The sequence below is a fragment of the Loxodonta africana genome, chromosome 1 (assembly GCF_030014295.1).
Source record: "Loxodonta africana isolate mLoxAfr1 chromosome 1, mLoxAfr1.hap2, whole genome shotgun sequence".
NCBI lineage: Eukaryota > Metazoa > Chordata > Mammalia > Proboscidea > Elephantidae > Loxodonta > Loxodonta africana.
In genome coordinates, this window is record NC_087342.1 from 228,865,576 (window position 1) to 228,879,881 (window position 14,306).

A 14,306-nucleotide genomic window follows, 5' to 3' on the forward strand; every position below is an offset into this window, starting at 1 on the left:
GCTCTGGTGCGGCTGGAGAGCTGCTGTTCCCGTGCGTCCCTTCTCTGCCACCCTGGGAATTCCTTTCCCTCGTCATACTTAAATTCTTACCACCAGTAATTCACTGTGCAAGTGTTTATTGAGCACCTGCTGTATGGGTGGCAGTGCTGTAAGACAGGAGTCAGCACACCGTGGCCTGCCACTTGGTCTGTCTACAGCGTGTATTGACTCACAGCCCACCTACATCCAAGGATTGTCTGTGGCTGATATAGCATTTCAAAGCAGAGTTAACAGCTTGGCAAAGACCCCATGACCCACAGAGCCTAAGATGTTTGTCATCAGCCCTTTACAGAAAGCTTGCCAACTCTGCTAAGAGCTGAAGGTTCAGCAGTGAGGACAACATGAGAGCTCTACCCTCAGGGAGCTTACCTCTTAATGGGAGCTTACCATGAACACGTAGATGTACAACAGAGTGTGTGCGTAGCCTGGTGTGGTATGGTGGCAGTAGTACTGAGAGGACAGGCAAAGCTGGGTGAGGAGCTGGCATGTGACGGGGAGGAGGTGTGTGGCCTGGAAGCCCTCCCTGAGCAGTGACGTTTGACAGTTACAGTCGGCTGATACCTCTCATAAGTCTCAGCCTATGGGTAGGTTCTCCTTTCTCCCTTTCTTTTTGCTTGGTGAAGAAACCACCTCTTTTGAACTGTGGAGTTTTCCATGTTCTGAATTCTGCCCATTGTCTCTGCACTGTTGCCATTTAACATGTTCCTCTGTCCCCTTAGTTCCTACAAACGGGCAGTTAGATCTAGAAGCTCCTGTTGGCAAACTGTCTCATAGATGGCCTTGTCTGCTTCCACGAGGAGGTGCACGGTTTGGCTGCCCTGTTCCACCTGTTCTTTAATGGCTCTGCTTACCTCCCCGGACCCCAGGTGATGCAGTTTGGCAGGATTGACGGCAACGCCTACATCCTGGACTTCCAGTGCCCCTTCTCAGCGGTGCAGGCCTTTGCGGTGGCCCTGGCCAACGTGACTCAGCGCCTCAAGTGAACAGGCCTGTGCAGGAGGAGAGGGGCGCAGCAGAGCACCGTTGCGAAGAGGTCTACTCAGGAGGTGCTGGAGGAGCCCGCCGGGAACCACAGGCCCGGGAGGCCCAGGAGAGAACCGCAAAACTGGAACCACCAGCCGGGCCAGCAGAGGGCGCTGCCTTGAGTCATTGTTAATCTGGGCTTTTGTTGTCTTTATATTGTCTTCTTCCTTTTTTCTTTCTTTTTAAACAAAAACAAAATACAGTAGCTTGGCTCGTGGTAATGGTTCCATGGGGCGTGCTTACGTACGCTACGCTGCCGGGGAAGTGGGGCCTTTAGAATTAGGTGAGTTTCCTACTGTCTGCTATTCGTTTAGAGATGGGGGCATGTGTTATTTCTCATTCTTGCTTTTATGACTCCTCCAACATCACCACTAGTGTCAAACAAGAAGCTTTTTAAAAAACACAACCAAAAATCCTGATGATACAGGTTCTCCTAGGGGACAGCGTTTAACTCACACACAGTCTGTTTACTCCCCAAAAGGCGACTTGATTAATGAAGGGTGTTTGGCAAATGCACTGTGTTTGAACAATAAGAGTCGGCTCTTTAAGGGGTGCTATTACTTTTTTTTATTATTACTTTACCGGGTATAAGTACGATTTGCTCCTTGGTGACGTAGGGGAGGGGACGGTGGGTGAGTAGGGGCTCCTGCACATCCTTACCTGTACACAGTGCTCCATGACACCTGGGTGACCCAGACAGTGTGACTTGAAATAGTACAAGGGCTCCGCTCCTCTGCTGAGGATGTTTACAATGGAGGACTTCACTGGTTTTATAGTACATTAAGGCTCCATAGGCTCAACGATGGTCATTCAGAATGGCTGACTTAGGGAGAAGGTAGAGAGACAGAAATGCAGAGACCCAGGCGTGGGGTAACTCCCTGGGTGCCGCTTGCTGAGAGACAGCCCGTATTCCCGCCCTGCTTTTCATTTTCTCCCTGGAAATGCTACCATAGCATCTTCTTTCTCTTTAGCTATTAAAAAAAAATAGCTAAAGAGAAAGAAGATGCTATGGTATTAGAGCCCCACTTTCTCTTTCTAAAAATGTTGGCCATACTGGATTTGAAAATTCTCCTTTTCTCCTCTAGGCCACATTAAAATCCAGTTGACTAAAAATGTTTTCCATTGGATGAGAAAGAGTAACAAAAAAAAAAAAAAATTTAAGAGTTTACCAGGGTATTAAAAGATAGGAGTGTGGCCAAATTCCTGACAAAAGTTCTGTGGTCTTCTCTAGGGAAAAAATAATAAACTGTACAGACTGTTTACTGAAGAAATAAACCACTGGGGAGAATTGGTAAAATTCTAGTACTTAAGGTAGTTGGTTGACCTACCACCTTACTCTTTGTTAACTGCAAAAAAAAAAAATCTACCTAGAATGCCTTCCACCCTTCCCCCTCCTCAGGAAGACACCTTGGGCGGTATTCGAACCTAAAAACAAGACCCTGTTCATTTTTTTTCAGTCATTTAGTTGTGGCATTGCTTAGGGTAAGAGCACAACGCCCTCTACTGGCTGGGGGTCCTAGATTGTGTTTGCGAACAGATGGGCCGACAATGCTGCAAAAAGCATTTTCAAAGTAGATGTTTTTCAAAATTCCCTGTTATGGTTTTTGAGCACGACAAAATATTATGGCATAAAAATTAGGAAAGAAACTGGCCCAGCTCAAGATGAGTTCACTCAGCATCTCCCCAGACCCCGATGAAACCCTGATGCAATTTGTAAATAGATGAAGGATGTCTGCCAGCGAATACCAGGCTCCCATTTTATATTGCAAACCATTGAACCTGATTTTGGGTGGGTAAATTCTTCCAGAAAGAACTTAGCAATGTATTCAGAATTATCTAATGATTTTATATGCATTTCTGTAGCTGGATGTGGTGTTTCAGTGCTTATTAGTTGTGCAATAATGGTTACAGCTTATTTCTAAAATAATTTAAATGCAATCCCGTTTTGTCCAAGTTATTTATCTTTGCTTTTAATAGTGTTTTTAGGAGTTATTTTGTTACTATATATTGGTGAGTTATGCCCATTTTATTATTTATTTAGAAAAATAGTATCTTTGTAATGACTTATTTGGTAGCAGTGTGCTTTGCTGCAAGAAATAAAGAGGATGTTGATAGAAGGTTTTTCGCTGGACAATTTGTCGCTTTTTCTAGTTGGGAAAAACATCCTATTAATGTGTTAAAATATTATTTCGTATTTTGTGGTATTGATTGTATGCAAAGGAGATTTCTTTGAGATACCAATCCTAAAATAATATTTCCCTTTCTTCTGAAGTTTTTAGGTTTAATTATAAATAACGGATGATGAGGAAAGAGGGGGAAGTGTATTAGGATGTGAGTGGTGAAGGAAGGGCTGTCGAGTGTTGTGCTTCAGGTGTTTAAGTTCTGGTGGATTTTTGAGGGAAAAGACCATGAAAGGATACGTTTTAGAACTTTTCTTAATAAGGGCAAAATCGGAGGCAATCCTTGGAAACACAGCTACAGATACCAGTATGAAGTAAAAGTAGATATTTGTAGCAAATAATTAACTCACTGAATTCTTTTTTGTTGTTGTTGTTTAAACTTCACAAATTCTTAAGGAGCCCTAGTGATACAACGGTCAAGTGCTCGACTGCTAACTGAAAGGTTGGCGGTTCGAACCCACCAGCCTTTCTGCAGGAGAAAAGACCTGGTGATCTGCTCTGTAAAGATCATAGCGAAGGAAACTCTATGGGGCAGTTCTACTCTGTCACGTGGAGTCGCTATGGGTCAGAATGGACTTGACAGCACTGAACAACAAAAACTAAATTCTTAGCTCACCCTAAGAGGCATTTTCTCAACATGGAGAAAAAAGGTTTCATTTGGTGTTGGGGTGTTCAGTGTCTGGACCCACAGGAACCTGAGGAAGCCACAAGCCACTTGTCTGCTCTGAGGGACCGGAAATAATCTCATTTACCAAAACAGGACTTAAATTGGTGCCTGTTGCACTTGTAATGTGGTGTCTTCTAAGTTAATGGTGGGAACTTTTCTTTTTTTTCCAGGAAGAGTCTTGGCCATTTACTTATATTTAATACTTAGTTTTTCTTCCAACAGTTTTAGATTCAACCATCAGATGCAAAAGGCCTTTGTTTGTTTGTTCATTTACTTTTTGTAGTCCCCTGCCCCTCCTCCCCTTTTTTTTTTCTTTATTCTTTTTTGGTGAAAATATCCACATTACAGGATAAAAATTCCTTTCATTTAACCAGTCTCAATTTATTAAATACTACTAAAGCCAGTATTTTAAACAGCACAATTCTAAATAGTTCATGTTAATTAATAGCAGTTTATGAATATGAAGTACCTCATTGAATCTCTAAATTTAAATCCATAAGTCTAGTAAAAACTCCACTACTTAAAGAATCTATCTAGTCTAGATAAAGAATCTATGACTTTTTTTTTTTAATAAGTACATTTGTCTTCATGTGATGCTTTAATACAAAGTTAAAGCTATAAAGCCATGGTCATCAGATTAATCTTGTAAGATAACTGACACTTAAAATCCTGCAGCAAAGAAATGGAAAACTCTAGTGGTGTAGTGGTTAAGTGCCACGTTTGCTAACCAAAGGGTTGGCGGTTCGAATCCGCCAGGCACTCCTTGGAAACTCTGTGGGGCAGTTTTACTCTGTTCTATAGGGTCACTATGAGTTGGAATCGACTCGACGCCACTGGGTTTGGTTTTTTTGCTTTAGCAAGGAAATGGAAACCGTGTTTCCTTCTAATTTCCTCAGATAACGCCCTGCCTTCCATGAAGGGGAAGAAAGCAAGGCATTTTGAACATTTAAATTTTATGTCCCTCTTGATCCTGTTTGCTGTTGGGTGCCGTCGAGTCAGTTCCGACTGATAGCAACCCTATATAACAGAGTAGAACTGCCCCATAGGGTTTCCTAGGCCATAATCTTTTTTCCCTCTAAATTTTACTTATTTTTTTGTTTTTGAGAATATACACAGCAAAACATACACAGATTCAGCAGTTTCCACATGTACAATTTAGTGACTTTGAGTTGTGCATCCCTCAAGTTGTGCAACCATCCTCACCCTCCTTTTCTGAGTTGTTCTTCCCTCATTGATGTAAACTTACTGCCTCTTAAGGTTCCTGTCTAATCTTAGGAGTTGCTGTTGTCAATTTGATCCCAGATAGTTTAAAAAGCATAATACCCAAAGCAGACTTTTTTTACTAGTCAGGCTAAACTATTCAGTTTTAAGATGACTTCAGGGGATATTTTTGGTTTAAGGTTTAAAGATTATCTCAGGGCCATAGTTTCAGGGGTTGATCTACCCTCCATGGCTCCAGAATAAAGTCTAGAGTCCATGACAATTTGAAATTCTGTTTTGTATTTTCTGCCTTTTGATCAGTATTCTTCTATGGAATCTGATCAAATGTTCAGTAATGGTAGCGAGACACTATCCAGTTCTTCTGGACTCATGGCAAAGGAGGCAGTTGTTCATGGAGGCAATTAGCCACACATTCCATATGCTCCTCCTATTCCTGGCTCTCCTTGCTCTGTTGCTCCAGGTGAATAGAGACCAATTGTTGTGCCTTGGATGGCAGCTTGCAAGCTCTTAAGACCCCAGGCACTGCACTACAAACTGGGAGGCAGAACAGAAGCACTAAACCTGTTATTAGACCAGTTAACTGGGATGACCACGAAACGATAACCCTAAACCTCCAAACCGAGGAACCAAATCCCATGAGGTGTTTGGTTGTACAGAAGCAGCCTCAGCAGCTACTCTTTTGTTGTTGTTTTAAGTGTATCTGTCACACAACTTTGCCAATTCAACTTTTTACAGGGGTACAACTTATTGAGGGCAATTACAAAATTCGGCTGTGCAGCGCTACCCTTAATCAGTGTGATTTTTCCATCAACGTTTCCCCCCTCCCTTCTGCCCCTAACCACTAATAAACTTTGGTCTCTATACATTTGCCTTTTCCTGTCTTTTTATGTAAGTGAAAAAAAAAAAAAGTGAGGTCATACAATATTTGTCCTTTTGTGATTGGCTTATTTCGCTCAGCATAATGTTTTCAAGCTCCATCCATACTGTAGCATGTATCGAGACTTCATTTCTCCTACTGACTGAGTAGTATTCCTGTGTATGTATGACATTTTGTTTATCCATTCATCTGTTGATGGGCATTCGGTTGTTTCCACCTTTTGGCTATTATAAATAGTGCTGCAGTGAACATTGGTATACAAGTCTCCTTTTGAGTCTCTGCTTTCAAGTCTTTTGGGTATATACCTAAGAGTGGAATTCTGGCTCATATGGTCATTCTACTTTTAATTTTTTGAGGAACCGCCACACTGTTTTCCAGAATAGCTGTATCATTTTGCATTCCCACCAGCAATGGATAAGTGTTCCAATTTCCCCACATCCTTGCCAACATTTGTTATTTTCTGGGTTTTCTTTGTTTTGTTTTTTTATCTTAGCCATCCTAGTGGTAGCGAAATGATATCTCATTGTGGTTTTGATTTGCATCTCTCTGATGGCTAATGACACTGAGCATCTTTTCGTACATTTGGTGGCCATTTGAATGTCCTCTTTGATGAAATGTCTATTCAAGTTCTTTGTCCATTTTATGACTTGGTTATTTGTCTTTTTGTTGTTAAGTCGTGGAAGTTTTATATATATTTTGTTTATTAGATTCTTGTCAGATACATGGTTTCCAAAGATATTCTCCCAGTCGGTAGCCTCTTTTCACTTTTTTGGTAAAGTTGTTTGATGAACAAAAGTTTTTAATTTTTATGAAGTCGCATTTATTTATTTTGTCCTTTGTTGTTTGTGTTTTTGTTATTAGATAATCCATTGTTGAAAGACAGGCCCCTGCTTGTTCATCTAAGAATTTTATGGTTTTAGTTTGCACATTTAGGTCCTTAATCCAGTTTGACTTTGTTTTTGTATATGGCATAAGGCCTGGATCCAGTTTCACATTTCTGCTTGTGCAAATCCAATTTTCCCAGCAGCATTTATTGCGAAGACTCTTCTTTCCCTATCAAATGGACTTAGCACCCTTGTCAAAAATCAGTTGACCATGGATATGTGGGTTTATTTCTGGACTCTCAATTCTATACCATTGGTCTGTGTGTCTGTTATACCAGTGCCAGGCTGTTTTGATTACTGTAGCTGTATTAAAAAAAAAAAAAAAAAAAAAAAAAAAATTTTTTTTTTTATGTTTTAAAAGAATCTATTACTTTCTGAGGGACGTTATCTATTAACAAACCTAGAAACCAGTTTTAAACTTGCTTTAATCCTGACCGTATCAAAGGCACAGATTCGGGTGCAGTCCACCCATTTAGTGTATAGCCTGAAAAAAAATGGGAGTCCAGGAAGTTATGATGTAAATCAAGGAGTTTTCCCTTGTAGAGGGTCCCGTGAAGCCATGGAAAAACATGTCCCTCTTGGAACCACGTACCAGGAAGTCGGGAGACCCCAAGGTGGAGCCTACTCTGCCACGAAGTTGGAGGGAAGCCCCTGAGGTTGACCAGGCCTCCGTTTGTCCATCCGTAAAACGAAGGGGACAGTCTTCTAAACTCTTTCTAGTCCCAGCAGTCCAAGATCTCCAGTTTTCATCATTCCACTTTTCAAACATATAGAAATAGTTATTTTCCTTTGTTAATGAGCTATCTACTAAACAGAATTAGTACACTTAAAATAATGTCTTTAGAAGGTTCGTTTCTAGAAGTGAACACATTTGAACCTTGGTGGTTTTCATAAAATTACACCAAAGCACTGATCCCAGAGTAGACCAAGGAGTCTCCCTCTGAGCATGCCCTGCTCAGTGGATGTCCTTTTGAACAGCACTAAAGTAAGTTACCATTCACCCTAAAAACCAGAGAATGGGTTCAACCAAGAACAAAGAAATAAAAATCTAGGCTTACTTGAGTTCCTTTGTGTGGTCTGCAGTGTTAACACTGTCTTCATATCCAAAAGGGTTCTTGAAAGGAGCAGTATTCACCCACCCACTGTGGGGAGGAGCCCATGTGTACCTGCTGGGTCATCCTGCCCTTGGCCAGGGCAATGGTTGTTGACCCAGTTACTTGAGATACAATGTGTCAAAAATGTTTGAGTTCTGGGGTTTTGTAAGAGTGCATAACTCAGTTGTGTATCATCTCTGGCTGATGAAATGTTGAAGGGTGGTGGCTGGTTTTGTTTTCATTTTCTTTGGCTTTGTGCAATTTTCTTGTAACTTGTACCTATATTTTCTGTTTACAAATTCTTTTTAAGGGGAGGGGTGGGGTTTTAAGATCTCTTTGTTTATTGTAGATAAAGAAAAAGAACGTCTGTTGTAGAAAAGCAGGGGCTATGCGTTTGACTGAAAAAGGCACTGTATTATTTACCAAAGGGGTGTTTTTGCGTTGGTTTATAAATGCATTATTTTGGTACTGTAAATTTGAACATAATTTCTGAGTTTATTACTACTGGCTTTTTCTTTTTCCCTTTTTTTTTTCTTTTTTTTAATGTGAGTGCAGGTATGTGGTGCGCAGGTCCCAGACCAAATCAGACCACCAGCATGTCCTTGTCCAGCCGTGAACACAACGCGCGCTGTCCCGTGCACCCAGCTCCTGTAATGTCGTGGGGCTTTTTTTTTTTTTCTTTAATTCAGCATCCTGCTTTGTTTTACTTCCTAAGAAAGAACTGTTGAGACGCCCTATTGCATTTTAATGAGCTCTTACTTGCCTCTCTCCTTATGTATTTTGTGTATGAGATTGTACAAGAGGTATTCTAGAAGGCATTCATGGTTTGCATTCAAAATGATGTCGCTTGTCCAAATTTCTTTCCGTCTTTGTTGAGATGGATTAATCTCCTTATTTTTTTTTTCTTGATGATTTGAAGTTGTAAGAGTCGTCCAGCTATTGCTTAATAAAATTTTGCAGAGCAAAAAGAAAAAAGATCAATGACTTGTGTGTAGAATCCAGATGTGAGTCTTATTGAGTCCTTGGAGAAGACATCACCGCTCTCCGCCGTCACTTCCACCTTTTCCATTGCTTTTCACATCTCTGGGTCACGTCCAAAGTTCCCAAGACCCCAAGGGCCTTATCCTCACTGTGTGGTTTCAGAGAGACCAGATATTGTGCTCTCTTCCAGAAGAGCTAGTTTGAGTTGCTTTTTTTTCTTTTTAGAGGAGACCATGTTAAGGATGTGTCTTTGTGACACCTGGGAGATCACAGGTGCTAAATACAGTGACACCTTCTTAATATTACTCTGTAGGAAACGTAAAACCAGGTTTTAAGCAATTGAACTATAAAAAAAATGAACTATAGGTGGTAATATAACTGTTAATTGTTGTTCATACTAATTCACCTTTAGTGAGCCTCCCCACCCACCCAGAACCCCTGCAGCCACGGGGCGGGGGCCGGAGTGTGGGGGTGGGAGGGGGGCGGCTCGTCTGTACGCGCAGTCACGCAGGTGCGCGTTTACATACAGAACTACCCTTTTGGTTTCGTCAGAGATAAAAATAGCCATGTGGTCACTTAGGTTTTAGGCAACAGGAACCAAAAGCCACTGTCAGCACTAACAAATTCTCCTTATGCATTAAGTGTGAAAATAACCATAGGACCCTAACCCTGCTTTAACGAATAGTAACGATTGAAGACTAGTAATAATAGTTGGACAGAGTTCCTGACCTGAATTGTGTGTAAGAATCAAAATAGATCTCCTTTGACTATGGAAGTCTGTGAACTTCCAGTGAATATTCACTGTATCCTCGTCACTTAGAAGGCAGTGGCGTTTAGCAGTGGAGTTTTCACCCTCCATACAGGAGACCCAGGTTCAAGTCTGGGCAGATGAACCTCACGCACAGCCGCTACCTGTCTGTCGTTGGAGGCTTGCGTGCAGCTATGATGCTGAACAGGTTTCAGCAGAGCGTCCAGACTAGGAGGGACTAGGAAAAAGGGCCTGGTAATCTATTCTGAAAATCAGCCCATGAAAGCCCTATGGGTCACAACGGTCCGATCCTGTTGTGCATGGGGTCCCCGTGAGTCGGGGGCTGACCTGGTGGCAGCTAACAACAGCTACATCGTCATCACTTCAAGGAGGTAGCAAGGACACCTGGTCAAAAACAAGCCAAAAAAAGCCCACCAACGCCACCACAGTCCCAGAGTATCTGGGTCAGCACCGAGAATCCATTCCATGTCTGTGATCACCCCCCATCGTCAACTACGTTGTTCGGCTCTTGGACGGTTCAGTGTGAGTTGTTTCCAGAAGTGATTTTTTTAAAGCCCTGGAAGGAACTCTTACAAACCCCTTTCCTGCTGCAAACTTCCTTTGAAAAGCTTGCATTCTGTTTGTAGTCCAGTTTTTTAGTGTTCTCCTGGGAGCATTAGAATAATAGGGAATCGATTTAGCTCTCCTACTGTAGGGTCGCTATGAGTCGGAATCGACTCGACGGCACTGGGTTTGGTTTTGGTTTGGTTACCCCTGCCTCCAAACTCGCCGTGGACGAGGAATGACGGCCTCCGGGGATGGTGCTGCATGTTCCCAAGGCCACAGACCTAAGAATAACAGCGGAATCCCCCAACCTAGTAGATACTTTGCCTCCCTTTCCTTTCAGAAGACAGTTGAAGCCTTGAGAGGTTGAAGTGATTTCTGGATTCCATAGACAAAACCGATCCTGAAATAGAATCCAAGGCTTCTGGGTCACGGTAACGAGCAGGCTTACTTGATTTCCCAGCTTTCACTCTGCCTTTTAGTAATTAATGATTCGCCCATGGTGAGCAACTGCCTCTTAGTCATCTTCCTGAAGAGGCCTCACAGGTGGGCCCCGCCCCTCAGGGAGCTCGGCCTCTGTAGAGGGAGATGTGTGCACTTGTCACTGAATCTTCAGAGACTGAACATTAGCTCATGGTGCTCCTGACCCCGGCATCACAAAGAAGCGGCTGTGTGGATCTGTTTCTCTGCGTATTTTAGAAGCAGTCATACCCTGCACTAAAGAGCCTGAAGCCATCCACGTGAAGAAAGGCTCATTTCTTGAATCCACGTAAAGTTCCTGTTAGAGCGATGGCTTCAATAAGACAAGGTACAGCAGCTTAGTAGCAGGACACCAGCAGGAAACACAGTGCTAGGTGTAAAAAATAAGCAGGTTCTACTTCATGGCCTGCACTTTCTTGTTTCTGGTTTGCTACTTCCCACGTCACTTCCCTCCATAGGAAGTGTGTTCCCTGTGGTTTAGATGACGTCGGAGCCACCCCTCCGGGTGCCCTCTTGAATGACTGATGGAAGCCTTCAATGAAGCTTTGAGACTTCTTCCTTGAAACCGTCCTACTGTTGAGGCAAGGTAAAAGCTCTTTGGGAAATTACATAACTATGAAAGAGAAATTATTGAGTGTCTGTAAAGGAGAAATAAGTCTGAAGAATTTCTTAAGCTTCAACCACCTGTCAGGACAGTGTCTAGCACCTTGCAAAGCATCCTCTCTGCTGTGTGAAATGTCTATGCCGTTTCCCCGGTTGGAGTTACCAGAAGTTAAGGCATCCCATTTGCCTCTTCAGCTCCTCCATTTCAGCACTTTCTGAGCTTAGTGGTTATGCAGCATTTTCATCGCTCGTCCCCTTCCCCACCCCTGGCCCCGCAAAAAAAAGGACGAGAGAGAAGATGGAGTTTGAATGATAAATGTGGCTGCCTAGCAGTATCTCCAGCTATTAACCAAGTTGCCTTCTCACGGTCCACCATCTTCACCCATTAGGCATGGAGAGAACCGTGTGCTTACTCTCCATCCTCCTCCAAAACTGAAAAACATAGTCCTGACACCTTTCCCATCACGTGCAGAAAGCAGAGGGTCTCCGGGACTCCTTTTGGTTCATCCTGCAGCTTGTTAAATGGGCTGTGGTTTCTCCTTTCATGTGAACGCTTGCCTCCCATGGTTGGACGTATCACTGGCCAGGGGGTCACGGGGAGCAGGAAGGATGGTGTGGTTGAAGAGCAGGGCTCTGAGAACCTGGAGAGCAGGGACCTGGTCCTGATCTGCCCTAAGGAACCATGGAACAGTGGGAGGCCACTTGATGTCTCTGTGCTTCATTTTTACTGAAAAACAAGGAGATTGGACTAAGTATTTCCCAAAGTGCGTTCCATACTTCCCCCGCGTCTGATTAAAGTAAAGCAAGCTGCTTTGCTGTAGAATTTTCCACACACTTCAGTGAGCTAATGTGTTGTGCGTGGCGGATCTCCATGGGGAAGAAATACCTTGTGCAGTGTTGCCCAGACGTTTTTGAACTTGGAACACAATTTGGAGGGAACATCTTCAGGGCCAGTGATGCCAGGAATGAGCTTTTGGGAAACTGGACTGGATACCCTCCAAATTCTTCCCAACTTACCTGTTCTGTGCTTCTATGAATTTTATTGAAAATGTAAAGCAGATTCCTTTCCTCCATCTTCTCCTTTAAAAGATTCACTTTTTTCTGCTCAAGAGACCCTTCTCAAGTGTAAAGTATATTTGCTGAGCTACCAAGTTTTGTTTTGTTTTTATGGTGTGCTCACAAAGCCGAGCTGATTAAAACAGAAATGAGCGCACGTCCTTTACAGCCAACCAAGAGGCACTTGTTTAGCTGTTTAGCTTGTTCAATTTGCGATTCTAACTCATGCAAATACAGTCTTTCCTAAAACAAGTGAGACTGAGGACTCCAGACCTAGCTCCTCTTCTGTTCCTAATTACTACTTGAGGTTTCTGCCTCCTGTTTGTTTAATTAAGGGCCCTAGACATCATCTTTCACTCAGTTGAGAGAGAGGGTCACTCAGGGTCAGCCAAGGATCCATCCGAGTTGAGCCCGTGGATGGGGCACCATACTGAAATCTCTGCTCCCAGGGGGTTGGGAGCTCATATCCAGAAATGTGGGTGTAAGTAGAACCCCCACTGGCTGCTAGGTGGTTTACAAAAGTACATGTCCCTCCTGAACTCTTCCAAAAGACTTCTTGTCATCTTGGTTGCCAAAAATAAGGAATCAAGAGCTGAGAATATTCATCTTTCTGAAAGTCAGCAAATAACGTTCCCTGGGAGCCCCAAGTGGCTGGCGGCGTCTGCCTGGTGACTGCCTAGATGGAAGGAGCATTGGCTGGTGCTGAACCTGTCTCACTGTTTGCCAGGGAGGGTCTCCAAGCTCCGGGTGAAGGCCTCCTCCCCCAAAAGGATCCACCAGGGAGATGCTGACTTGTGTCCGTTGTTTCTTGAGACCGCCCAGGGGTCAGGGTTGCTGTGAGATGATCCGGGGGCTCTTGTTTGTTTTACTTTAAGTAAGCAAGTTTCCAATTTTTCTGAAGTTTATGATCATAAGAATGAAACCAACCTTCTCCCACCCCCGTGAATGATAATTAACTATTTCACCACCCATCTGTCAAGTTTGTCGTACTGTGGTGGCTTCCATGTTGCTGTGATGCTGGAATCTATGCCACCAGTATTTCAAATACCAGGAAAGTCACCCATGGTGGACAGCTTTCAGTGGAGATTCAGACTAAGACTGGGAAGAAAGGCCTGGCAATCTACTTCCAAAAATTAACCAGTGAAAACCTTTATGGATCACAACAGACTGGTGTCCAACTTGCTCGCTTTGGACACATCATCACGAGGGATAAGTCGCTGGAGGAGGAGGACATCATGTTTGATGATGTGGAGGGCCAATGAAGGCGAAGGAGACCCTCAGTGAGATGGGTTGGTACAGTAGCTGCAAGGATGGACTCGAACATCCTAGCTGTTATGAGGATGACACAGGACCAGGCAACCTTTCCTTCTTTTGTACGTAAAGTTGCCATGAATTGGAGTCAACTTAACAGCAGCTATCTTAAAACAACCCTGTTGCCATTGAGTCAATTCCAACTCATAGTGACTCTGTAAGACAGGGTAAAAACTGCCCATAGGGTTTCCAAGGAAAGGCTGGTGAACTGCAGACCTCTTGGTTAGCAGCCTGAGCTCTTAAACCTCTGGGCCACCAGGGCTCCTATTATCTAATAAGAATATCCTGTGATTACACGACCATAATTGTAAACACCAGAAGCTACAAGTGCTGTTCAGGAAACGTGCTTCTTCCCCAGTTTCTCATTTGACCTTGAAAAAATGGAAAGGGCATGCTTAAATGGAGCACTCCCAGAAAAAGTTGTAAGGGGAAAAAACCTTTTAGGAGCCACTAGAAGTAACATGAGAAAAGTAATTATGAAATTCTCTGTGGATCACATTCTAGTTACGGTAACATTTTATCACAAACCCCATTTTCACTTTCTTGCCTTGGTTTACCCCAAGGAGCACACGCACAGT

General features: G+C 43.1%; 1 protein-coding gene across 4 annotated transcripts in view; it reads left to right on the forward strand.

The window, feature by feature from the left end:
* The window catches only part of TULP4 (TUB like protein 4), a 309,012-nt gene extending 300,052 nt beyond the window's left edge, over positions 1-8,960 (forward strand). For 3 of the 4 annotated variants that reach the window (XM_064292782.1, XM_064292784.1, XM_064292786.1), the window contains one exon: positions 906-984. In XM_064292782.1, coding sequence (XP_064148852.1) covers positions 906-909 — 4 coding nt within the window. In that variant the 3' untranslated portion in view covers positions 910-984. Of the gene's footprint in view, positions 1-905 lie in introns of all 4 variants that reach the window. The other variant, XM_064292791.1, reaches the window with a different exon arrangement.
* Positions 8,961-14,306: the final 5,346 nt, after the last annotated feature.